The sequence below is a fragment of the Neoarius graeffei genome, chromosome 18 (assembly GCF_027579695.1).
Source record: "Neoarius graeffei isolate fNeoGra1 chromosome 18, fNeoGra1.pri, whole genome shotgun sequence".
In the NCBI taxonomy this organism is placed as follows: Eukaryota; Metazoa; Chordata; class Actinopteri; order Siluriformes; family Ariidae; genus Neoarius; species Neoarius graeffei.
The window spans coordinates 18,256,175-18,284,108 of NC_083586.1; the positions used below are offsets into that span (position 1 = coordinate 18,256,175).

At 44.9% G+C, this 27,934-nt stretch overlaps 1 protein-coding gene across 1 annotated transcript in view; it reads left to right on the forward strand.

Moving 5' to 3' along the window:
- The window catches only part of klf7a (Kruppel like factor 7a), a 53,285-nt gene extending 28,101 nt beyond the window's left edge, over nt 1-25,184 (forward strand). The window contains exons 2-4 of the mRNA XM_060899415.1: nt 16,531-17,059; nt 19,546-19,669; nt 25,133-25,184. Of these exons, the coding sequence (XP_060755398.1) occupies nt 16,531-17,059; nt 19,546-19,669; nt 25,133-25,184 (705 nt within the window). The remainder of the gene's footprint in view (nt 1-16,530; nt 17,060-19,545; nt 19,670-25,132) is intronic.
- The last annotated feature ends 2,750 nt before the right edge of the window (nt 25,185-27,934 follow it).

Genomic DNA, 27,934 nt, shown 5'->3' on the forward strand with positions numbered 1-27,934 from the left:
CTAAGGGAGCGCCCAGCCACCCTGCGAAGGAAACTCATTTCGGCCGCTTGTATCCGCGATCTTGTTCTTTTGGTCATTACCCAAAGCTCTTGACCATAGGTGAGAGTCGGAACATAGATCGACCGGTAAATTGAGAGCTTCGCCTTTTGGCTCAGCTCCTTCTTCACCACGACGGACCGGTAAAGCGACCGCATCACTGCGGAGGTTGCACCGATCCGCCTGTCGATCTCACGCTCCATCCTTCCCTCCCTCGTGAACAAGATCCAGAGATACTTAAACTCCTCCACTTGAGGCAGGACTTCTCCACCAACCTGGAGAGGGCAAGCCACCCTTTTCCGGTCGAGAACCATGGCCTCGGACTTGGAGGTGCTGATTCTCATCCCAGCCGCTTCACACTCGACTGCAAACCGCCCCAGTGCATGCTGGAGGTCCTGGTTTGAAGGAGGTCCTCGTTTGTTTGTTTTAAATCTCTCTGTGCTCTTGCACTTGTATCTCTACTTTAGTGCTCACCTCCTCCTGATTGAATAGATCAGCTTCCAAAATTTCCATTTTGATCCTAAAAACCACCATCAGTCTCATACATCAGGTGAGAACGGGGATGAGAGTGTAGTGAAGATGCAAGGAGCAGACGTAAAGAAAGTTGGTGAATTCAAGTACCTGGGGTCAACTGTGCAGGAAAACGGGGGCTGCGATAGTGAGGTGAGAAAGAGAGAGCAGGCAGGGTGGAGCAGTTGGAGAAGGATTTCAGGAGTCATTTGTGTCCCAGCAAAAGTGAAAGGTAAGATGTAGTGAGACCAGCTGTGATGTACGGACTGGAGACCGTTAGCCTGGGTCCGCCCATCCTAAGCGTGACGCAACACAGGGGCCTGTTGCGAGCTTAGTCTGGCCAGGAAAGCTATCTACAGCTCTTCCAAGCTCCCGAAAAATCGGGAGCCAATCAACTTTGAGCATCTCCAACGGCCCTGGGTAGAGGCGTGTTCAAGGCACTGACGTAGTAGAACTACGACCGGAAGCCATAGATCGTTTACAGAATCTATGCCGGAAGCGCTTCATTCACTAGAAACATTACGAACATGGAGCAAGTTCTCATTGAAAACGGAGCAAAGAGCAGCCCCGGAGGTATTTATTGAAAGGAAGGACGTTTTCGCCTTGCTCCCGACCGGCTTCGGTAAGAGTTTAATCTACCAGTTAGCCCCGTCGCGTCACATACGTCAGAGGAAAGAGTGATGTGATTGGTTTAAGCTTCGTCACAGCCTTTTCTGGCTTCGACCAGTAGCAAACTGAGGCATTTCAGGGAGGCGGGTCAACCACGCACTTTGGGAAACGGTTGGGCTTAATATCTTTGCCAGACCAAATGCTCGCAGAGCTTTGAAGTCGCGTTAGCCAGACTAGGAGACCGTACCCTTAACGAAGAGACAGGAGGCAAAGTTGGATGTTAAGGTTTGCAATGGGAGGTTGGACAGGACTCGTTGGACAGGTTGGACAGCTTGGGAATGAAGCTAAGAGAAATGAGACTGAGATGGTATGGGCACATCCTGAGAAGAGATGCAGAACATGTTGGAAGGAGAATGTTGAGGATGGAGCTGCCAGGCACACGAAAATGAGGAGATACATGGATGTGGTGAGAGAGGACACGAAAGTGGTAGAGAAGGATGCGGAAGACAGGGAGCAATGGAGACGAAAGATCCGCTGTAGTGACCCCTAATCGGGAGCAGCCAAAAGAAGAAGTCGTCGTCTCATACATCAGGTGGATTTCAACAGCATGTGACATTGACCCTCACTGGAGGATGGTGAACGAGAGAGAGAGAGAAAGAAGAAGTTCTTGCTCTTTCATTTTCTGGAGCGAATCAAAAAAACTTCGCCCACTTCATACTGAAATACTTATCGTCCTCTTGGCTCAACCAAAACCATTTCATGGTAATGAAATGCCCTGAACTCACTTTGTATCAAAGCCTCAAGATTCGGTTTGAAATTCTGCTGATGTTTCTCCTGTTATCACGCAAAAATATCACACCTCCTTCTTCTCCTTCTGGAGATTTCTCACTGGTGAACTTACCCAGCCGATCCACTTCAAGGACGTCCCGCCTCGATTCTTTTCGCATCTCATGGATTTTCTTGAGCTGGCGTCCAGAAATAAAATACTGAACCTTTTCACACCCCTCCCGTCACGTGCACATTAAAAGCACCCATCAAACGGTCCTGCACCGATTGATCCACAGCTATCAGAGTGATAGTTTTTATTGCTAATTACCCAGCCATTCCCCCCTCGGCACTAACCCGAGCTTAGCGCATTAAAATACAAGAGCAGGAAGAAAAAAAAAAGAAGTGCAAAACAGGTTTATCTGCTCATAAAAATGTGTGTGTGTGCGCGCATTCGTGTGATTCCTTAATTGGTGTTATGTCACACGCACCACATCACTAGCGCTCGGTTATCAGCCGCAAAGCATGCGCTGCTCCATTTGAAACAAGCTATAAGCCATTTCAAACAAGCCGAGGAGGTAGCCACAGCCGGAGATAAGCAGGCCCATCATAAATTTATTACCATCCAGTATCAACAAGGGAGACGAGAAATTTCCCGATATTAAGCCGAGTCCGTTGTTTCATTCTATGATCCCCTCCGGCTTTATTAACGCTTATGTTGCCAACAGCCTGTTCAGGATCCATTTCACGAGTGCCGGCTTTGCTTTTACGGCTGCTTAGAAGTGTCAGCAGGCATTAGGCTGCGTTCAGCTAAACCCCGCATGTGTATAACACCAGCGACTGTGTGGAAACACAAAGCTGACTTGCAGCTGAAGAGATATTCTGAACCAAGAGCATTTACAAATACACTTCACTCCATCTCCCAGCAACTTTTTGGAAAGTGTTGCCGGCAACGGGCAACCAGGTGAGACACAGGGCAACTAGTTAGAGCAACAGACAATCAGATAAGAGCAAATCTATTGCCAGGGACAGAGACACCGCAAAGACGGACATTGAAACATTCGCAGCTGTCACTTTTGTCTCAATGTCAGCCTTTATTTATTTCACTCAAGTATAGTGCTCGGCGTAAATGAGTGCACCCCCTTTGAAAAGTAACATTTTAAACAATATCTCAATGAACGCAAACAATTTCCAAAATGTTGATAAGACAAAGTTTAATATAACATCTGTTTAACTTATAACGTGAAAGTAAGGTTAATAATATAACTTAGATTACACATTTTTCAGTTTTACTCAAATTAGGGTGGTGCAAAAATGAGTACACCCCACAACAAAAACTACTACATCTAGTACTTTGTATGGCCTCCATGATTTTTAATGACAGCACCAAGTCTTCTAGGCATGGAATGAACAAGTTGGCGACATCAATCTTTTTCCATTCTTCAACAACGACCTCTTTTAGTGACTGGATGCTGGATGGAGAGCGATGCTCAACTTGTCTCTTCAGAATTCCCCATCGGTGTTCGATTGGGTTCTTCTTCAGAAATCCAACAGTGGCCTTAGATGTGTGTTTAGTCATGTTGGAAAAGTGCACGACGACCAAGGGCACGGAGTGATGGTAGCATCTTCTCTTTCAGTATGGAGCAATACATCTGTGAATTCATGATGCCATCAATGAAATGCAGCTCCCCGACACCAGCAGCACTCATGCAGCCCCACATAAGGACACTGCCACCACGTTTCACTGTAGGCACCATGCAGTTTTCTTTGTATTCCTCACCTTTGCGACGCCATACAGTTTTGAAGCCGTCAGTTCCAAAAACATTTATCTTGGTCTCATCACTCCAGAGTATAGAGTCCCAGTAGTCTTCATCTTTGTCAAACTCTCGGCGGGCTTTTTTGTGCCTGGGCTTTAGGAGAGGCTTCTTTCGTGGACGGCATCCACGCATGCCATTCCTCTGCAGTGTACGCCGTATTGTGTCACGGGAAATAGTCACCCCGGTTTGGCTTTCTACTTCTTTAGATAAGTGCAGTGAACTTGCATGCCGATTTTCTTCAACCCTTCTCATCAGAAGACGCTCCTGTCGAGGTGTTAACTTCCGTGGACGACCTGGACGTCTCTGTGAGATGGTTGCAGTTCCATCTTTCTTAAATTTTTGTACCACTTTTGCTACAGTATTCTGACTGATAAGTAAAGCTTTGCTGATCTTCTTGTAGCCTTCACCTTTGTGGTGTAAAGAAATTATTTTCTTTGGGGAATTCTGAAGAGACGAGTTGAGCATCACTCTCCATCCAGCATCCAGTCACTAAAAGAGGTCGTTGATGAAGAATGGAAAAAGATTGACGTTGCAAAAATGTCGCCAACTTGTTCATTCCATGCCTAGAAGACTTGGTGCTGTCATTAAAAATCATGGAGGCCGTACAAAGCACTAGATGGAGTAGTTTTTGTTGTGGGGTGTACTCATTTTTGCACCACCCTAATCTGAGTAAAACTGAAAAAATGTGTAATCTAAGTTATATTATTAACCTTACTTTCATGTTATAAGTTAAACAGATGTTTCTTGTCAACGTTTTGGAAATCGTTTGTGTTCATTGAGATATTGTTTAAAATGTTACTTTTCAAAGGGGGTGCACTCATTTACGCCGAGCACTGTAAGTATCACTTTTGGAACAAAACTGAATAGATACTCTGGTCAAAAGATAACTTGCCATTGTTTTAACGTTTATAAGTCAAAATAATCGCATTATTCTGTTCAAAATAAACACTTTTTAAATGTCTTTAAAAATGCGACAAGCCTTAATCACATATGCTATAACTAAAGACACGTACATCACAAAAACATCATGGTTTAATTCTCATCTCAGCAAAAAAAGACAAAAGGACATGGACCAGGAGATGCTGCCAAGGACGAAAAAGGGGCTGACGGAGCTCCTGAAACGCTTTCTGTCTTTTTCACATCCCAAAGTTTGCACTGTTTCGCCCTCGGGTTCCACAAGTAGTCGTGCTCTGTATGTGAATTAGATCAGCCGATAAGTTCGACAATCTCTATTACAACTCAGCAAAAAAATAAAAATCACGAGCCGGCCATCACTTTTAACTTGACGCAAGAGAGAGAGCTAACACATAGCTAGCGATAACGTTCACCTAACTATGTTAGCAAAACCACAGCTAGTTAGCGAAATCCCATTCATTCAATCTCTATGCAGCGGTGGTTAGCGAACGGCAGTTTACACTTGGCTGGAAAAAAAAAAAATCGATGTCTCAGTTCCAACCCGAGCACTTGGTTTTCTCAGCATTTGATGAGGTACTTTGGGTTTTCACATAACTTCGCTCCACTGCCGTTGAGACGCCGGCATCTTTGTCGAAAATTTCAGAAGCTCTCAGGTGGTCATGCGATTCGCTGCCAACACTCCGATTGGATGATCTTTAAAAAGTTGCCCGAAATGATCAAAATCGTTCGGATAGAAACGATGTCGTCCGATCTCAACGGGGAAGCGTCGAAGCGCAATGTTGCCCCCTGTATCATCACCTTAAGTCTCTTTTAAGGCACGATGATCCTGACCAGGCAGTTACTAAGGCCCACTTTACACGGGGACGGTCTGAAACAAAAACGCAAAAGTCCGTTTTCGTTCTCACTTTTTTCCGCGTCTACACGACCGTTTTCAAGGAGGAAATCTGCGTCTATACGGTGACGCATAAATGTGTGGAATTCAATTGGATGTGCATGCCAGGCGGCTAGGCGGTGCTGTGAAAGACCTCCGCTATGTCTGCACGCATGCGCAACGTCTTCCGTCTTGTCTGATCTGCACATCTGCGCCGCGAAAACTTTGACTACTCTGGCTATGGTAAGAAAGAAAGTAAGTAAAAAAGTAAGAGCATGCTATACCCGCCTCTGTTCATTAACGGTATATGTGCAGATTCGGTATAGATGTTCGAAGGACTCCTGGACGTTTATTAAAGCTGCCAGAGCAGCTTGAAGGTCCGTTGGATCGATGTAATCAGGCATGCTCTTACTTTTTTACTTACTTTCTTACTTCCCGGGCTGGCATGTACAGTATATGACATGTATGACGTAAACGCGTACCCGACGTGAGCAGATCCGAGCAGAGTTTTGCGTATTGGGTAGTTTAGACGGATATGCAACGGGGGCTGTTTTTAACTTATCCACTCTGGAAGGCGTTTTCAATTTTTTCCGTTTTTCAGCCTCGGAAACGCCGTCCCCGTGTAGACGAAAGGCACTTCCGATAAAATATTTAGTCGTTTTTACCCGACAGCGTCCTCGTGTAAACCTGCTGTAAACCATCCACTCTTGTGCCTTTTTGGTGGAGTGTATGTATTTTATTTGACTGTGTGTACGATCATGTGTAAAAATACAGTATAGCTCTTCTGGTAATGACATCTTACACTCTTACACACACACACAAACAGACATCATCCTTTCCCATCCCCCCAATTTATTGATCTTTGTTTCTCATTGATCACCTGTCTGCCAGTTGGCAATAAGCCTGCTCCTTAACATGCTGGCAGAGGTTCATTTGTCCATGTGTGTCTGTGTGTGTGTGTCCACCACTTGGCCCAAGTTTAACATTACAGATCGATGAGCTATTGCAGGACTGAACGAATGAGCCAGTTCTGTCCATCAGTCTCCAGCTGGCATGCCTACAGTTGTTGATCAAACATCTATCGAGCGCTTGAGTAAGAACCTGACTGAGGGGAAACCATTCTGTGAACAAGTGCCATCCATCCAGCCATCCGTTCATCAATTTTATACAGTACTTGTAATTCCCATGGTCTGTTTTACCTGGAGGGAGGAAAGAAGAATAACAGAGAAATACCTTCTTTTTTTTTTGGGGGGGGGGGGGGGGGGGGGGGGGGGTATCGCAGCAGTGCTAACCTGATATGCACCCAGTCTAGACACTCAAAGATGAACCAGTCATTATACAGTGGATATAAAAAGTATACACACTCCGTTAAAATGAGAGGTCTTTCTGATGTTAAAAAAAAAAGACCACGATAAATAATTTCAAAACTTTTCCCACCTTTAATGTGACCTATAACCTGTACAATTCAACTGAAAAACAAATCTGTAGAGGGAAAAACATAATTAAAAAAAAAAAAAACATACAATAAGCTGGTTGTGCAAGTGTGCACACCCTTAAACTAATACTTTGCTGAAGCACCTTTTGATTTAATTACAGCATTCAGTCTTTTTGGGTTCACGCCTGCCATCAGTTAAAATGACTCTGATTAACCCCAAATAAAGTTCAGACATTTACTCAGTTGCTCCTCCAGCAAAAGCCAGCGTTCACAGAGAGCTTACCATCAGAGGGATCTCATTGTTGAAAGGTATCAGTCAGGAGAAGGGGACAAAAACATTTCCACAGCATTAGATATACCATGGAGCACAGTGAAGACCGTCATCAAGAAGTGGAGAACATATGGGACAACAGTGACATTACCGAGAACTGGACGTCCCTCCAAAATTGATGAAAAGACAAGACGAAAACTGGTCAGGGAGGCTGCCGAGAGGCCGACAGCAACACTGAAGGAGCTGCAAGGATTCCTGGCAAGTACTGGTTGTGTACTACATGTGACAACAATCTCCCGTATCCTCCATATGTCTGGATTATGATGTAGGGTCAAAGAAAAACATCCAGCCTGGCTAAATTTTGCAAAAAAAAAAAAATACATCAACTCTCCAAAAAGCATGTGGGAAAATCTGTTATGGTCTGATGAAACCAAGGTTGAACTTTTTGGCCACAATTCCAAAAGGTACAACCCTGATTCCAAAAAAGTTGGGACAAAGTACAAATTGTAAATAAAAACGGACTGCAATGATGTGGAAGTTTCAAAACTCCATATTTTATTCAGAATAGAACATAGATGACATATCAAATGTTTAAACTGAGAAAATGTATCATTTAAAGAGAAAAATTAGGTGATTTTAAATTTCATGACGACAACAACACATCTCAAAAAAGTTGGGACAAGGCCATGTTTCCCACTGTGAGACATCCCCTTTTCTCTTTACAACAGTCTGTAAACGTCTGGGGACTGAGGAGACAAGTTGCTCAAGTTTAGGGATAGGAATGTTAACCCATTCTTGTCTAATGTAGGATTCTAGTTGCTCAACTGTCTTAGCTCTTTTTTGTCGTATCTTCCGTTTTATGATGCGCCAAATGTTTTCTATGGGTGAAAGATCTGGACTGCAGGCTGGCCAGTTCAGTACCCGGACCCTTCTTCTATGCAGCCATGATGCTGTAATTGATGCAGGATGTGGTTTGGCATTGTCATGTTGGAAAATGCAAGGTCTTCCCTGAAAGAGACGTCGTCTGGATGGGAGCATATGTTGCTCTAGAACCTGGATATACCTTTCAGCATTGATGGTGTCTTTCCAGATGTGTAAGCTGCCCATGCCACACGCACTAATGCAACCCCATACCATCAGAGATGCAGGCTTCTGAACTGAGTGCTGATAACAACTTGGGTCGTCCTTCTCCTCTTTAGTCCGAATGACACGGCGTCCCTGATTTCCATAAAGAACTTCAAATTTTGATTCGTCTGACCACAGAACAGTTTTCCACTTTGCCACAGTCCATTTTAAATGAGCCTTGGCCCAGAGAAGACGTCTGCGCTTCTGGATCGTGTTTAGATACGGCTTCTTCTTTGAACTATAGAGTTTTAGCTGGCAACGGCGGATGGCACGGTGAATTGTGTTCACAGATAATGTTCTCTGGAAATATTCCTGAGCCCATTTTGTGATTTCCAATACAGAAGCATGCCTGTATGTGATGCAGTGCCGTCTAAGGGCCCGAAGATCACGGGCACCCAGTATGGTTTTCCGGCCTTGAGCCTTACGCACAGAGATTCTTCCAGATTCTCTGAATCTTTTGATGATATTATGCACTGTAGATGATGATATGTTCAAACTCTTTGCAATTTTACACTGTCGAACTCCTTTCTGATATTGCTCCACTATTTGTCGGCGCAGAATTAGGGGGATTGGTGATCCTCTTCCCATCTTTACTTCTGAGAGCCGCTGCCACTCCAAGATGCTCTTTTTATACCCAGTCATGTTAATGACCTATTGCCAATTGACCTAATGAGTTGCGATTTGGTCCTCCAGCTGTTCCTTTTTTGTACCTTTAACTTTTCCAGCCTCTTATTGCCCCTGTCCCAACTTTTTTGAGATGTGTTGCTGTCATGAAATTTCAAATGAGCCAATATTTGGCAGGAAATTTTAAAATATCTCACTTTTGACATTTGATATGTTGTCTATGTTCTATTGTGAATACCATATCAGTTTTTGAGATTTGTAAATTATTGCATTCCGTTTTTATTTACAATTTTTACTTTGTCCCAACTTTTTTGGAATCGGGGTTGTACGTTTGGCGCAAAAACAACACTGCGCATCACCAAAAGAACCCCATACCCACGGTGAAGCATGGTGGTGGCAGCATCATGTTTTGGGGTTGGTTTTCTTCAGCTGGAACAGGGGCTTTAGTCAAGGTGGAGGGAATTATGAACAGTTCTAAACACCAGTCAATTTTGGACCAAAACCTTCAGGTGTCTGCTAGAACGCTGAAGATGAAGATGAATTTCATCTTTCAGCATAACCGTGACCCCAAAACGTTTTGGAACGGCCCAGCCAGAGCCCAGACCTAAATCCAACTGAAAATCTGTGGGGTGACCTGAAGAGGGCTGTGCACAAGACACACCCTCGCAATCTGACAGATTTGGAGCGCTTTTGCAAGGAAGAGTGGGCAAATATCGCCAAGTCTAGATGTGGCAGGCTGATCGACTCCGACCCAAACAGACTGAATGCTGTAATTAAATCAAAAGGTGCTTCAACAAAGTATTTAAGGGTGTGCACACTTGCGCAACCAGCTTATTGTACATTTTTCATTTTTTATGTTTTTCCCCCAAACAGATTTGTTTGTTTTTCACTTGAACTGGACAGGTTATCGGTGACATTAAAGGTGGGAAAAGTTTTGAAATTATTTGTTGTGGTCTCATTTTTTTTACATCAGAAAAAAACGATCATTTTAACGGGGTGTGTAGACTTTTTATATCCACTGTTTTTGGTGTTGGTGTAGGGGGTTGGTGTGGGAGGCTGAACATTGATACATTAGAGACCAATTCGATTCCATTGGCATTTTTGGTAACAATATCCTCAGAATGTCAGGACCTCTGGGTGAACAGTGACAGAAAAGAGAGATAAGAAAGAAAAAAGCAGCCAATTGGACCTCGCTTCAGCTCCCACCTCAGCCTGGTGGCTCGTCCAGAAACGCCGTCTGCCCCTTTCTCTGTCTCGAGCTCTATCTACCCCTCCATCTGGAGATGCCACATGCTGTCACGCTACCCATTTCAGCAACACGCTATTTGACACAGCTCAGTTCTTGAGTCCTTACTGCCTGCACTGGTGTGTTGTTATTTGTATTATTTGGGTTTATGAAGCAAAGTCAAACCACCACAGAGAGAGAGAGAGAGAGAGAGACGTTGCTTTGAGCATTCTTGCTTTAAGGCTGTCATCGTTAATGATATTTTAACATCAGGATATTCCGCGGGCATGAAGTTTAATAGTTATGGATGTATCATGTTTATGCGCCTGTTTGAATTCAGTGCTGACATTAAAAAATTCTTTTATCACCGACCAGACACACACACACACACACACACACACATTACAACATCACAAACACACACATTACATTTCATTCCATTAGCAATGGCAGCGCAGCTAAACAGAAGGTGTAATATATCAAATCAGTGATAGATGCACAGCTAGGGGAAATAAAAACAGACAAACAAATGAAAATGCAATTTACTATTACAATAAGCTGGAACAGCAATCATAACTTCGACTACGTCGTTTCATTAAACAGAATACTACAACAACAAGTGTCGAATTCCAGAAAGGAACAGGATACCCATTTTAAAAACACCCGAGTGTTTATCCCGTCTTCAGAGAATTCAACATGACTGAAATACATCATCATTTTCTGATTTGTAATCATTTGTATCATTTGTGAAATGTTTGGATGTACAATGCGGTGAGTCGAAAGAGGAGTAGAGACAGTGCGTAAAAACAATAGTCATTTTCTTTAGCAGTATAGGGCAAGCCATGAACCCTGGATTATACAGGGTGTTTCAAAACCATTTGATATTATTTGAGATGCAAATATCCCAGAAACTACATAGCCTAGGCAAATGAAACTGAACAGGCTTAAAAATTTGAATGAGAAATTCAAAAGGTATGTGGATTCCATGAACAATTTCACAAATTTTCAATATGCACGCCACCTGAGACACGGCACTCTAACACATAAAACGCCTTTTCTTTTCCAGCGAAGGGCATTTCTACAGTGGTGCTTGAAGTTTTGTGAACCCTTTAGAATTTTCTATATTTCTGCATAAATGTGACCTAAAAAACATCGTCAGATTTTCACACAAGTCCTAAAAGTAGATAAAGAGAACCCAGTTAAACAAATGAGACAAAAATATTATACTTGGCCATTTATTTATTGAGGAAAATGATCCAATGTTACACATCTGTGAGTGGCAAAAATATGTGAACCTCTAGGGTTAGCAGTTAATTTGAAGGTGAAATTCGAGTCAGGTGTTTTCAATCAATGGGATGACGATCAGGTGTGAGTGGGCACCCTGTTTTATTTAAAGAACAGGGATCTATCAAAGTCTGATCTTCACAACACATGTTTGTGGAAGTGTATCATGGCACGAACAAAGGAGATTTCTGAGGACCTCAGAAAAAGTGTTGTTGATGCTCATCAGGCTGGAAAAGGGTACAAAACCACCTCGAAAGAGTTTGGACTCCACCAATCCACAGGTCAGACAGACTGCACAAATGGAGGAAATTCAAGACCATTGTCACCCTCCCCAGGAGTGGTTGACCAACAAAGATCACTCCAAGAGTAAAGCATATAAATAGTCAGCGAGGTCACAAAGGACCCCAGGGTAACTTCTAAGCAACTGAAGGCCTCTCTCACATTAGCTAATGTTAATGTTCATGAGTCCACCATCAGGAGAACACTGAACAACAATGGTGTGCATGGCAGGGTTGCAAGGAGAAAGCCACTGCTCTCCAAAAAGAACATTGCTGCTCATCTGCAGTTTGCTAAACATCACGTGGACAAGCCAGAAGGCTATTGGAAAAATGTTTTGTGGATGGATGAGACCAAAATAGAACTTTTTGGTTTAAATGAGAAGCATTATATTTGGAGAAAGGAAAACACTGCATTCCAGCATAAGAACCTTATCCCATCTGTGAAACACGGTGGTGGTAGTATCATGGTTTGGGCCTGCTTTGCTGCATCTGAGCCAGGACGGCTTGCCATCATTGATGGAACAATGAATTCTGAATTATACCAGCGAATTCTAAAGGAAAATGTCAGGACATCTGTCCATGAACTGAGTCTCAAGAGAAGGTGGGTCATGCAGCAAGACGACGACCCGAAGCACACAAGTCATTCTACCAAAGAATGGTTAAAGAAGAATGTGGCAGCGGGGGCATGGTCAAGCGTCGGTCTGTGAATGGAGGGCAGAGTCAAGGAAGGCAAGTGGTAGAATCACTGCACCTGACGGGAATTAACCTGTGTGTGTCTTCTCCAGTGACCACGCCATATAAGAGGAGAGGGAGAGCAGAGGAAGGGAGCTCTCCCCAACCTGAACACTGGTGTGCATGCGTGTGGCTGGGAGAGTGAATGTGAAACACTGAAAAGTGAGTAAATAAAGAGTTTTGTAAGAACTCAGTTCTGGCCTGCCGTGCTTCTGTGCTCCACCCACCTGCGGGGATTCTACAGTGGTGCCAAAACCCAGGCGAATCGGAGTGCAGAAGGGACCAGTCCCATGGAGTCCTCCCCCTTCAAGGATCTGGTCCATGCCCTCACCACAGCCCAGCAGATCCAGCACCAGGCATTGATCGTCCTCTGGAAGGAGCAGGAACAACTGTTCGAAGCCCTGGTGTTGGCACAGCAGGAAGATCGCCAGGCATTCCGGCACCTGCTTGAGTCAGCGGGGTCCATCACCACCACCGCCGCCGCCGCAGAGCCTCCCCACCTCACCCTAATGAAGATGGGTCCGCATGATGACCCCGAAGCCTTCCTTGTGCTCTTTGAGCAGGCAGCAGAGGCGTGGGGTTGGCCGGTGGAACAGCACACGGCGCGCCTCCTCCCCCTGCTAACGGGCGAGGCGCAGCTGGCCACGCTGCAGCTCCCCGCCGACAGCCGGCTGGTCTACACAGACCTCCACAGGGCCGTCCTCCAACACGTTGGTCGCACCCCGGAACAGCAACGGCAACGCTTCCACACGCTGTGCCTAGAAGAGGTCGGTCGGCCGTTCGCGTTTGGCCAGCAACTCTGGGACACCTGCCAGTGGTGGCTGAGGGCCGACAACCGCGACGCCGAGGGAATCGTCGACCTGGTGGCGCTGGAACAATTCATTGCCTGACTTCCGGAAGGAACAGCGGAGTGGGTCCAGTGCCATCGCCCGGCGTCGCTGGATCAGGCAATCGAGCTGGCGGAGGACCATATGGCAGCCGTTCCGACGGCAGGACAGCGTGTCTCCTCTTCTCCCCTCTCTTCTCTGTCTCCCTCTCTCTCTGCTCCACCCCAGCCGGCCCGCCGCACCCGCGGTGCCCTACCGTTTCCTACTTCCTTGTCTGTGTCTTCTCCCCCTCAGGTGAGTGATGTCCGGAACACCGGCGCAGAGGGAGAGCCTGGGCCGGTATGCTGGAGCTGCAGGGAACTGGGGCACCTCCAGCATCAGTGCTCGGCGATGGAGGTGGGTGGAGCACAGAAGCACGGCAGGCCAGAACTGAGTTCTAACAAAACTCTTTATTTACTCGCTTTTCAGCGTTTCACATTCATTCTCCCAGTCACACGCATGCACACCAGTGTTCAGGTTGGGGAGAGCTCCCTTCCTCTGCTCTCCCTCTCCTCTTATCGGGCGCGGTCACTGGGAAAGACACACAAACACAGGTTAATTCCCGTCAGATGCAGTGATTCTGCCACTTACCTTCCCTGACTCCGCCCTCCATAAACAGACCGACGCTTGACCATGCCCCCATTGCCACAAAGAATAAAGTCAATGTTTTGGAACGGCCAAGTCAAAGTCCTGACCTAAATCCAATGGAAATGTTGTGGAAGGACCTGAAGCGAGCAGCTCATGTGAGGAAACCCACCAACATCCCAGAGTTGAAGCTGTTCTGTACGGAGGAACGGGCTAAAATTCCTCCAAGCCGGTGTGCAGGACTGATCAACAGTTACCGCAAATGTTTAGTCACAGTTATTGCTGCACAAGGGGATCACACCAGATACTGAAAGCAAAGGTTCACATACTTTTGCCACTCACAGATACATAATATTGGATCATTTTCCTCAGTAAATCAATGACCAAGTATCATATTTTTGTCTCATTTATTTAACTGGGTTCTCTTTATCTACTTACGCAGAAATATAGAAAATTTGAAAGGGTTCACAAACTTTCAAGCACCACTGTACGTATACCTAAAAAGATAAAAACAAAAAACATGAAACATACAATTTTGACCTGTTTCCACACACGCTGTTCAAATTTGAGGTCACTTGAACAAGAAAAGGCAGTATAGATTGTGAAATATCATAGTTTTTGAAACATGCTGTACTTGCTTTTTGATTGTGCAGCTACAAGAAGGCTGCCGTGCATATCCCGTGGTCATTTGGAGCCTCACTGTGGGACATAATCAGAAATTCATCGGAAATTACACGTCCATGTGGTGCAATACCGACTTTAATAGTGGGGGCAGTATAGCACCGTGTGACACTGTGTCCGCAACTGGCACAAATCGCATCATTATGTACTATTCTAAAGTACTAACACTTCACTAACAATTTTCCTATTTACGGTTAGGGTTTGAATTTTAAAAACCTCTCGTGTAGCCCTCAAACCTACCATCAGTCGTCTGGATTTTCTGGATTTGTAAATACTTCTGGACGCAAGATCATGGCTTTCGATTTGACGGCAGTGGACAATTTCAGAGATACAGCGTTTGTCAGTGTGCTTGAAACCTCGCACTTGGAAAACCCCGAACAACAGGGATGCTTCAGCTCGGATGCACCATCTAGTGGATGTCACTTTGATTCCCGTCGATACTGCGTGTGTGTGTTGTGTGTGTATGTATGCATGCAACGTCAGGTGTTAAGTATAACCCAGGCCTAAAACCGAATCAGAGAATGAGAACTACAGTCAAAACCACAAGGTCGACGGTGTGGATTTAAGCATGATAAAGAAATGTTTGGACGATTCATTGATACAACAGGATGTATCAAGGACTAACATGGAACAGGCGTACACAAACGGGTAACAAACCAGAGACAGGACGGGGTGGAGAAAGGACATGAACAGAATCACAACTCACGTGCATTGCAGAGTGGGGAAACTAGGAAGTGTTTTGTCTCATCTCATTATCTCTAGCCGCTTTATCCTGTTCTACAGGGTCGCAGGCAAGCTGGAGCCTATCCCAGCTGACTACGGGTGAAAGGCGGGGTACACCCTGGACAAGTCGCCAGGTCATCACAGGGCTGACACATAGACACAGACAACCATTCACACTCACATTCACACCTACGCTCAATTTAGAGTCACCAGTTAACCTAACCTGCATGTCTTTGGACAGTGGAGGAAACCGGAGCACCCGGAGGAAACCCACGCGGAGAACATGCAAACTCCGCACAGAAAGGCCCTCGCCGGCCACGGGGCTCGAACCCGGACCTTCTTGCTGTGAGGCGACAGCGCTAACCACTACACCACCGTGCTGCCCTCGGAAGTGTTTTTTTTTTTTTAAAGATTAAATCACTTCGTTCACTTGTTTACAGTAAAGAAATATCAGCTACTGAGGTGCACGCAAGTTCCTCTTTCTTTCAGTCTTCCATTCTCTGTTTCCATCCGCCTCTCTATACGGCTGGAGCTCGGCATCTTTCCTTCTCTTGCCCTTTTTCTCTCTCCCTCTCTCTCTCTCTCTCCATCCTCCTTCTCTCCTTCTCCCTCCCTCAGCAGGTAATTCAGGTCAGTTGTGTTTTTTCAGCTCCACAGAGCTCCAGTCGCCACTGTGTAATCAATCATGGTCTAACCATCTATCTCTGAAGACCTGCTGAGGCAAATAACATGCCAGAGAGAGAGAGAGAGAGACTCCATCAGTGGGTCAGGGAAGTGGACACACATAACCATTCGTCATTGCCATCATGCAGCACTACTGGGACTGAGTTTAGATTGTGGAAAGACCGATTCTTCATCTTTTTTTTTTTCTGCTGTATTATTTTATGTCGAGGGCCCAGGAAAGATTGTGGTGTGCGTTAACCAGAGAACTGGGCTTTTTTTATATGTATTTGTTTGTGGACAAGGAGGAAAAATAAAGCATGTGCGCCATCAAATGTGGGTTTATATGTAGCATTACGTTAAATACCATCTATGGAGTCTGTTAAGACCACATTAAACGTCATCTTTTGCTCTTCGTGATCTGTTCGTCAAAGCTCACGATGACTCGAGTCAGAGGGAGTGTAGGCAACAGACGATGTTCAAATGCATGGTTAATATAATAAAGTCTGTTTCCTCAGACATGTCTAGAGCTGGAGCGGTACCTTCAGACGGAACCCAAGCGACTATCAGAGCTCTTCGAAGATGAACTGGACCGCCTGCTCTCTCCAGACTTCATGGAAGGACAAGGAGAGGACGACTCGCTCAACCCGTCACTCTTCAGCCTCACGTCATCGCCACTGCGCCTGGACGGAGAGCCGCTGACGTCGCCGTCCACCCCGGACCTTTCCGACCTCGGCACAGGGGTCGACGTGGCCCAGCTGAACGCGCTCACCTCCCTGACTCCGCCCTCGTCCCCAGAACTGGAGCGCCATTCTCTCAAGACCTCCCACACTCTCTGCACCACAGCCGACGGGACTCTGATGCTGAAACTGGCCGTTGCGCGGCCACTCACGCCCGGACCCAGCGACAACGAACAGGCGAGCAGCGCCGCGGTGGGCAGAGACTCGGCCGACAGCAAGAAGAGAGTGCACCGCTGCCAGTTCGATGGCTGTAGGAAGGTGTACACCAAGAGCTCTCACCTCAAGGCACACCAGAGGACACACACAGGTAGAACCAACACACACACACACACACACACAGTCGTTTATTGTGTACTCAGGAGAAGTACACAACACAAATAGTCAGCTTACACGCCGTCTTAAAGGAAATCTCATGGTACTGCGCACAGCACCTACACAAGCTCATAATTAACACTTCCCGCATCATCATGGCATTTCCTGGAGGCTGCCTCACAAGCTTTCAGGAACAGGCCGTACCTCTCAACACCTTCAGTTTCCATCCAGGAACTAATAGAGATGTGCCAGTGTGTGTGTGTGTGTGTGTGTGTGTGTGACAGCAATTACTAAACCACAGCTCATCACACTCAGGTCACACGTGATCATATGCTGAACCTAGAGGAGGTCACTGGTCATTTACTGTAACAAGCTGAAATTTCCCTCCAGATGTTTTCCTCATTAAAAACTCCTTTAAGGAGAGAGAGAGAGAGAGAGAGAGACAGACAGACAGACAGACAGATCCACTGCGGGAAAAAGGCCAAGACATGAAGAGAGAGCGATGAGAGACTGATTGAGCAGAAGGTGTGTGAAAGAGAGAGACCGATAGACAGAGAGACCAAGAGAACGAAAGACAGAGAAACAGCAACTGAGAAAGAGACAGACAGGCAGAAAGACGAAAAGGGAAGTAAGGAGGGAGGTAGAGACAGATCAGGTGACAAAGATAGGCAGAAAGGGACATAGAGAGAGAGAGAGAGGAAATGAGCGACAGCGACACACGGAGAGGGAGAAAGACAGAAAGATAGGCGGAGAGACAGATAAACACATCTGGGGACAGAGAGAGAGAGACTATAGGGGAAAAGGCAGAGAAGAAACAGACAGAAAGAGAGTGGAAAAAAGCAAAGACACGGAGAGAGAGTGATCAGAGTGATGCAAGCGACAGAGAGATCAGGACAGACAGACAGATGGTGAGAAGGACAGATGTCTTTCTTTGATGTTGAGGTTTAATAGTTTAGTCGTAGAGGTTTTTCCGCTCATTGTGTTGTGTTATTAACATTTATGTATACCTGTATAAATCCATCATCACTGTCTGCTCTTAGATTTTGCTTTGACATCTGTCATTATACGAGTAACAGAGAGAGAGACACGAAGATATGATGTGTGTGTGTGCATGTGCGAGAGTTTGGAGTAGGAGTGGTTTCTAAGCAACCTGCACATCTTGGCTGAACAGCCGCTCATTCCCGGCATCGGCGTCACCTTACACCGCTAACACACACACATGCACGCACGCACAGCGTGTAGGGCTCCGGTTGCCAGGCGACTGCATCCTCCCTTGGCAGCACAGAGCGTAATTGGCTCGTTCCAGATTGCGCTCACGCCTGGTTGCTAGGTGACCGTCTCCAGCATCCGTGCCACCGTGACTTATAATTGCTCCGAGCTGTGGGCCCAGGTCTGAACCTGCGCGCGCGCGCGTGTGTGTGGGGGTTACATTCCTACTACCTGTAAACTCCATTGAGAGGCCACAAACAGCTTTACGTTTTCACGGAAACACTTGGCAAATCAGGAACGTTAATTAATCCAGCGCATTTCTCAGAATTACATCACTAGGAAGGACCTTTGAGGTTTCATTAAAAGTTTAGCACAGTGGGTATTCACGGCGCCTGCGAGTGCTACAGCTTTCTTGTTAACAACACGGACAAGGTCAACATCAAAACCGCGACAGAAACGTATAATGCACGAGTGTGAATTGGATCCATTTCTGCGTCTATAGTCACACCAGTTGTGCAAATAGCAAAAACACTAAAAGCAGCTTTGATCCTCATTGATCGTGTGTGTGTGTGTGTGTGTTTCCTCCAGTAAGTGTGAATTCCTTTATCGATATGGTTTCTCGGAGTTGTATTTGGTTTATAGAGCCGCTGTGTCAAGTGGAACCAATCCATGAATCTGACTCTTGGCTTGTTATATTAGTTGTTGGGTTTTTTTTTTCTTCATTCTTCACATTATTCCGTAATCGTATTTATTCCATAAACCAGGTGCAGTGAAATAAAAGCTCAACGATAGCACTGGGGCTGTTTGGCTCTCCAGGAAACACACTGGGTTTTTTTTTTTTCCGCCCTTCCTCGGTTTTACTGCATTGCTCTTTATCCCAGAGGACTAAATTGATACGCATGCAATTTAGCTTTGATTTGTGCTCGCAGACGTTTTTTAAAGGCTTGTTGGGAAGATTTGTGGCTACGGCTCGCAGCTCAGACAGAGGCAGCCAGCTGACAGTAAATATGAAGTTCCTCCCCATTAAGCATCATTACCACACTAATGATAGCATCCAAATAAGCTCCCCATCCCCCGCTTTACTATACACATAAACAAGCTCACACATGAAAAACTCTGTCTCTCTCTCTCTCTCACACACACACAGAACTGTGATGTACTCTCCATCATGTACTGTATGTTTATAACATTTTATTTTTATAAAATTAGATTGTTGCAGCAATCCCTGGAGGTCTATGTGTGATAATATTCTGTCTGTCTGTCTGTCTCTAGGTGAGAAACCCTACAAGTGCTCATGGGAAGGCTGCGAGTGGCGTTTTGCACGCAGCGATGAACTGACGAGACACTACCGCAAACACACAGGCGCCAAACCCTTCAAGTGCGCACACTGCGACAGGTGAGGACTTCAGAGGGGGAAAGGGTTTCATCGGCGTTTCACCATCACGGTTTGACAAAAGGAATAAAGAGTTGTGACTAAAATTACGTTTTGTGGCTGTGGAATGGAAACGTGCACCGAGCTCGAATAACTTCAACAGCTCAACACATACAGCGCAAGTCAACACGTACTGCAGTCCAGACAGACAGACAGGGAGAGGGAGAGATGCAGAAACACAGACAGTGAGAAACATTGATAGACTGGGGGAAATAAAGCAAGGGGGGGGGGGCGCAAAGAGAGACAGACAGAGAGGGAGAGATACAGAAAGACAGACAGTGAGAGACAGATTGTGGGGAAAAATGGCAAAGATAGAGAGAGAGAGAGAGAGAGATTGTGGGGGGAGGCAAAGACAGACAGAGACACAAAGACAGAGAGAGAGAGACAGACAGATTGTGGGGGAAGACAAATAGAGACAAAGAGGGAGAGATACAGAAAAACAAACAGTGAGAGACAGACAGATTATGGGGGAAAGGCAAAGAGAGAGAGAGATTGTAGTGGAAGACAAATACAGACAAAGAGGGAGAGATACAGAAAAACAGACAGTGAGAGACAGATTGTAGGGGGAAAAGGCAAAGACAGAGAGAGGGATTGTGGGGGAGGCAGACAGACAGAGGGAGAGATACAGAAAGACAGACAGTGAGAGACAGACAGATTGTGGGGGGAAAAGGCAAAGAGAGAGAAAGAGGGATTGTGGGGGGAGGCAAAGACAGACAGAGACAGAGATACAGAAAGACAGAGAGAGAGAGAGAGAGAGAGAGACAGACAGATTGTGGGGAAAAAGGCAAAGACAGACAGAGAGATACAGAAAAACAGACATTGAGAGACAGACAGATTATGGGGGAAAAAGGCAAAGAGAGAGAAAGAGGGATTGTGGGGGGAGGCAAAGACAGACAGAGACAGAGATACAGAAAGACAGATTGTGGGGGAAAAGGCAAAGACAGACAGAGAGATACAGAAAAACAGACAGTGAGAGACAGACAGATTATGGGGGAAAGGCAAAGAGAGAGATTGTGGGGAAGACAAATACAGACAAAGAGGGAGAGATACAGAAAAACAGACAGTGAGACAGATTGTAGGGGGAAAAGGCAAAGAGAGAGAGGGATTGTGGGGGGAGGCAGACAGACAGAGGGAGAGATACAGAAAGACAGACAGATTGTGGGGGGAAAAGGCAAAGAGAGAGAGAAAGACAGAGCACATGAGAGACAGTTGGAAAATTGAAAGAGAGAGAGGAAAAGACAAACTTTGCATAGGAGCTCAGAATTTTAACACAAGTTTGACACAAAAACACAAAGATAGATGAACTACTCGACATATAAATCTGGAAGGACTGATGGTTGTTAAAGCGTACGGAGCGCTCCGATATTAACCGAACACGTATTAAACACATATTTAGCCGGCATCAGGCAGACAGATTCATTAGAGACGCCACTGAAAAAAGTCTGTTTTAGTTCAAATGTAGACATGAGAAACATTTCCTCGTGTTAATCACACCACGTAGCATCTCCTTCCCAGAATATGAAGGAAGATGATGCGTGTGTGAACTTTCCTAGTGTTTACATGTTAACTAAAGCAGATGAGCAGCTGAGACACGGGACTTGTGAAGGGACTGTAGTGAGACCGAAATTCCTCTTCAGGAAAAAAAGCTTAATAGAGTCAAATATAGAGGAAAGTAAAACCGAGCACTTTGTTTCGTTCAACTCGGCACCTGCTGTGAAAAAAACAAAAACAAAAACCGTGTCTCTGTATCGACCCCTGAGGTGCAATCTCAAGCGCAACCTCCCTCTGATGAAAATACGTCCTTCACGCCTTCTACACTCACGTGTCCGATCGGGACACCTTCGGGAATCCAGTTCTGTCAGAAGAGGCCCAGATTACCATTATAATAAGAGAGAGAGAGAGTGTGTGTGTGTGTGTGTGTGTGTGTGTGTGTGTGTGTGAACAGTGCCCACAGGGTCTCCCTGAGCCTTAAATACAGCAGAACCTGTAGAACCTCCCTGACCAGCTGCTATGATGCCTCTTGGCAGCACCATCTGTCCTTCTTGATCTCCAAACTAAATAAATCAAATCAAATCAAAGCCCACGTCCAACAGTAAGTTTAACGTTAAGGTCTAACATTATTTATACGTATTTGTACATGTGAAAGTTGAGAAATCAGGCAAAAAATTTACATGCCGATTCCTGAGTCAAAGTCGATTATCAATTAGCATGATCATTTATCAGTGCGAGATAGTCATTAACATTTCCTGAAACAAACTGGTTTATTTTTTAGCGCTTTTTTTTTTTACACAAATAATCCAAAAATGTTGTACACTCACCGGCCACTTTATTAGGAACACGCATCCGCCTGCTGGGTTTTTTTTTTAAATTTTTTTTTGGGCTTTTTTCACCTTTATTGGATAGGACAGTGTAGAGACAGGACAGGAAATGAGCGGGAGAGAGAGACGGGGAGGGATCGGGAAATGACCTCAGGTCGGAATCGAACCCGGGTCCCCGGATTTATGGTATGGCGCCTTAAGGCCTCTGCATGCTCTTGCGACAAGGCTTTCGCAGATGGCTTTTCGCAGACAGTTGTAATTTATCGTTGAGCGGGGAGTAATAGGCGTGCGCGATGTTATTCACCGCCACAACGCAAGGGGGCGCAAAGTCGCGAAATCGCTAGGAGTAGTTGGTGGGTGTGGTTAGTGGAGTGTTTATCCTCCGGTTACTTATAATGACTAGAACTGGAGTCGTATAGATGTCCGTACTTCCTCACTTCCTCGATCAACCGCTCTTCGTGCTGCTCCATCCTCGCTCGTGTTTTTAAAAATGGCGGTCGTGAAAACAAAACAAACCGGGAAAGTAGGGAAGCGGAAATGCATGTACAGCGGATGTAGAGTGGACCAATCAGAGCCCTCGTCTGTGAGGCTGTCTGCGATGGTCACAATTTTTGGGAGGTGCGCACAGAGCGTCTGCGAAGGTGGGGGGGGCTACGCAGACGCTATCTGCGACACCGTCTGTGAGGACTGGGTTGTCAGCATAAATTGGCCTTTAGCCACCTGAGCCACGACGCCCCATCCGCCTGCTGTTTTATGCAGCTCTTTAATCAGCCAATCCCTTGAGAGCAGCACAATCATGCAGATACAAATCAAGAGCTTCAGTTAACGTTCACTTCAAACATCAGAACAGGAAAAATTGTGATCTCAAAGTGTGACTTTCTTTCACTGTGGCACGGGTGTCGGTTTGAGCCAGATGGACTGGCGGTTTGAGTATTTCAGAGACAGCTGGTCTCCTGAGGTTTTCACACACAACAGTCTCTACACATGGTAGAATGGTGCGAAAAACATCGAGGAAAACGGCCAGATTGAGCAGTTCGAGCTGCCAGGAAGGATACAGTAACTCATAGCAACTCTTTACAACCGTGTTGATCAGAAAAGCATCTCAGCCTACAACAGCAGAAGACCACATTGGGTTCCACTCCTGCCAGCCAAGAACAGGAATCTTCGAATCAAGAACAAGTTCCTATTAAAGCGGCCACTGACTTACAGTGGTGCTTGTAAGTTTGTGAACCCTTTAGAATTTTCTATATTTCTGCATAAATATGACCTAAAACATCATCAGATTTTCACACAAGTCCTAAAAGTAGATAAAGAGAACCCAGTTAAACAAATGACACAAAAATATTATACTTGTTCATTTATTTATTGAGGAAAATGATCCAATATTACATATCTGTGAGTGGCAAAAGTACGTGAACCTTTGCTTTCAGTATCTGGTGTGACCCCCTTGTGCAGCAATAACTGCAACTAAACGTTTCCGGTAACTGTTGATCAGTCCTGCACACCGGCTTGGAGGAATTTTAGCCCGTTCCTCCGTACAGAACAGCTTCAACTCTGGGATGTTGGTGGGTTTCCTCACATGAACTGCTCGCTTCAGGTCCTTCCACAACATTTCAATCGGATTAAGGTCAGGACTTTGACTTGGCCATTCCAAAACATTCACTTTATTCTTCTTTAACCATTCTTTGGTAGAGCGACTTGTGTGCTTAGGGTCGTTGTCTTGCTGCATGACCCACCTTCTCTTGAGATTCAGTTCATGGACAGATGTCCTGACATTTTCCTTTAGAATTCGCTGGTATAATTCAGAATTCATTGTTCCATCAATGATGGCAAGCCGCCCTGGCCCAGATGCAGCAAAACAGGCCCAAACCATGATACTACCACTACCATGTTTCACAGATGGGATAAGGTTCTTATGCTCAAATGCAGTGTTTTCCTTTCTCCAAACATAACGCTTCTCATTTCAACCAAAAAGTTCTATTTTGGTCTCATCCATCCACAAAACATTTTTCCAATAGCCTTCTGGCTTGTCCACGTGATCTTTAGCAAACTGCAGACGAGCAGCAATGTTCTTTTTGGAGAGCAGTGGCTTTCTCCTTGCAACCCTGCCATGCACACCATTGTTGTCCTGATGGTGAACTCATGAACATTAGCCAATGTGAGAGAGGCCTTCAGTTGCTTAGAAGTTACCCTGGGGTCCTTTGTGACCTCGCCGACTATTACACGCCTTGCTCTTGCTCCTGGGGAGGGTAACAATGGTCTTGAATTTCCTCCATTTGTACACAATCTGTCTGACTGTGGATTGGTGGAGTCCAAACTCTTTAGAGATGGTTTTGTAACCTTTTCCAGCCTGATGAGCATCAACAACACTTTTTCTGAGGTCCTCAGAAATCTCCTTTGTTCGTGCCATGATACACTTCCACAAACATGTGATGTGAAGATCAGACTTTGATAGATCCCTGTTCTTTAAATAAAACAGGGTGCCCACTCACACCTGATTGTCATCCCATTGATTGAAAACACCTGACTCGAATTTCACCTGCTAATCCTAGAGGTTCACATACTTTTGCCACTCACAGATATGTAATATCGGATCATTTTCCTCAATAAATAAATGACCAAGTATAATATTTTTGTCTCATTTGTTTAACTGGGTTCTCTTTATCTACTTTTAGGACTTGTGTGAAAATCTGATGATGTTTTAGGTCATATTTATGTAGAAATATAGAAAATTCTAAAGGGTTCACAAACTTTCAAGCACCACTGTGTATCCGAGGAGCTATGATGCTAACTAACCGAGCGAGGAAATTACCGAAAGCTCATTTGGGTTTCAGTAGCATGCTAGTTCATTTTAATTCATACAATCCGTCTATCCATCTATCTGTTTATGGATGGATAACGAAGTAACAAACGCTGTAAAACACCCGCATATCCAGCTAGCTTGCCTAACTCACTCAGCATGCAGGAGGTCGGGCTGTGAAACACTCCAGCGTTGCGGTGAACCGTGTACTGTGACAGGAGTACTCATCCAAGTTTGTTATTCTTCACCTCTGAAGATCATTTCATCACGTTATCCTTTTGTTCTATGTTTATTCCGTTTCTCCTGCAGGTGCTTCTCGCGGTCGGACCACCTGGCGCTCCACATGAAAAGGCACGTTTAAGCCGGAGTTTACATCAGAGGACGCGTCCGATGGGAAACTGGACGAAGAGATAAATATAGAAGGGAGGCATAGAGAGCAGAACTCGACTCGGGTATGGCTCGGGTACTCGACAAATCAGATCTCGGTTCGGGTTCGGAGTGGAGAACCTTATAAAACTGATTAAGAGTCTGATTAGACTCACGCTGACTAAGCTAAGTGTTTTCTCCTGAACTGTACACCACATGATGCGGAATGTATTTACATGTTCGTAGCTTTCATAGCTAGGACATTCCCAACCCGGAGGATTATTCACACACAGGATCACTTCTGGAGCTTTTTTTAAATTATTATTATTATTATTTTGAGTGGATAAATACGAAGAGCATCTAGTGATTGAGACAATTCTTCCTGTTTACGGGCACAATTAAGAAACGTTTGCACAAGCGCAGTCGAGGATCAAACGCCGAGGACGATTTTGATATTCGATCAGAGGACAAAATGTCAGATTTGTTATTGTTCGTGTTACTGCACACATCTTGCTATACAGCGCTGTTTATTTCTGCTGCTTGTTTGTGTTTGACAAACCTGAGATCTTTCTTCCAGGATTAGCATGAGAAAAAAAAAAAAAAACAGCAACAACACAAACAACGCAGCGTTATTGAGATACGTTTTGAGTTACCGCATCACTGCTCGCAAAAAAAAAAAAAAAAAAGACGTAAATGTTGAGACGTTTATAAACACTATATTGCTCCGTTATACACTTCATGCTTCGTAAAGCTTTTCAGTTCGGCGCAAATTCGTGATTTGAGATATGCTAAAGCCATCTTGCTACCTTCTTAAATAAATAAACGAGTGAATAAATCACCAGAGCGGTGTGTGATAGTGCGATATTTAAGCCCGGGCTCCTGCTGTTCACTCATCTGTCGCTATCGTGTACTCTGCCCTTTCTAATGAACTAAAACGAGAGCCATCTGACTTCAGCGCTCGCGGGTGTCAGGCTCTTCCTGGCATCAGGCCGTCCCGGTCACAGTCGATTTCACCCCAACAAAATAACAAAGGCGCAAGGTCATCCCGTCTCACACACACACGCACACACTTTGTTAAACATAAACGCAAACGTGTTATTGTTTCCTGACGAACCGAATGCATACTAATCCTAATCCTAACCTCACAAGCAACACATTTCCATCCTGAACTGCAGGTAAATATGCAAAGCATGGAAATAAGATCATCATCATCAGTCTGTTTCCAAGAGTAAAGCTTGAGGTTTTGTCACATTTCAGGGTGTTTTCACACCTGGTCCCCTTTAAAGGAACCAGACTCGGTCCTCTTTATGTGGACCAAAAAGTGGACCAACAGAAAAAGAACTCCGTTCTTTTTCGCTACGTTCACACTGCAAGGCTTAATGCTCAATTCCGATTTTTTTGTGAAATCCGATTTTTTTGTGAGGTCGTTCACATTAACAAATATATGCGACTTGTATGTGATCCTCAGTATGAACGAAAAGCGACCTAAAAGTGTTCCGCATGCGCATTGCAGGATACGACGACGTCACACGCAGTGAGCATGGCCAGTGTTTACGGAAGTAAAACCGCCCGGTTGCGGTATGACCCATCCAATCTAGCTTGAATAGCTGCATCCCCCCAAATGGAAATCAGCTCCCTAACCTCTGCGTCCTTCCATTGAGAAGATTCAGAACCTTCACAGCCCGAAGCGTCCCTCGCATTGATGTCATGCGCCATGTTGTTGTAACTTTTTTTGAGAGACCCGCCGCCTACTTCAGCGCAGAATAGTGACGTTTGTGGCTTGTTGATGACGTGTAAGTCGGATGAATGCGACCTGGCGGTTCAGACTGAAGTCGCATATGAAAAGAGCGGATAGGAATCGGAATTAGGACCACATATCCAAACGGCCTGGGTCGGATTTGAAAAAATCGGATCTGTGTCGTTCATATTGTCAATAAAAGATCGGATACAGGTCACATATGGGCGAAAAGATCGGATTTGAGTCACTTCAGCCTGCAGTGTGAACGTAGCCTTAGTGTTCACACTGTGAATTTATTACAAAGAGGACTGGGTTCTCTTTCTGGCCCAGTTAAGCTTTGATGGGGCCTCAGTCCTCTTTCTGTTCACACCAGGTCCTCTAGAACCCTCAGACCCCCAGTGCACGGAATTCTGGGTAATTTTCTCTTGAATCAAAATGTCTGCTGCCATGCTTGCCCTGCTGTATTCTTTGATCAAAATAGTGCGGATTAAGGAAAATAAATTTATTATATTATATTATATTATATTATATTATATTATATTATGAGTGATTCCACGCTTATGGGTACTGAAATGGGGACATTAACTTATTCACCTAAAACCATTTCTTTTTTTACCATCAGGTCACAAAACATGTAATCTTTAATGAATGATATGTTAAAAGATAACTTTAATTTTCTGAGATGTAATAAAAACATATTTATATGCCAAAGTCAAGCCTATGAGTTCCAAAATGATGTCTGTTACATTACTTCTGTTACGATTGTCCATCTCGCGTCTGTTACAAATTAATTACAATCTAGCTCTATACCATGTTAATCTTATTGAAAGAATGTGTATGTTTATTCTACTACACATGTTTATTAATTATATTTGCTAAAACATCACCTTCCTATGTTTCAAAAAGTAATTCTACATTGTTAAAATTGAGAATATATATGTCCACAACACTTCTGTTACGTTCTGACTTTGGCATATAAATATGTTTTTATTACATCTCAGAAAATT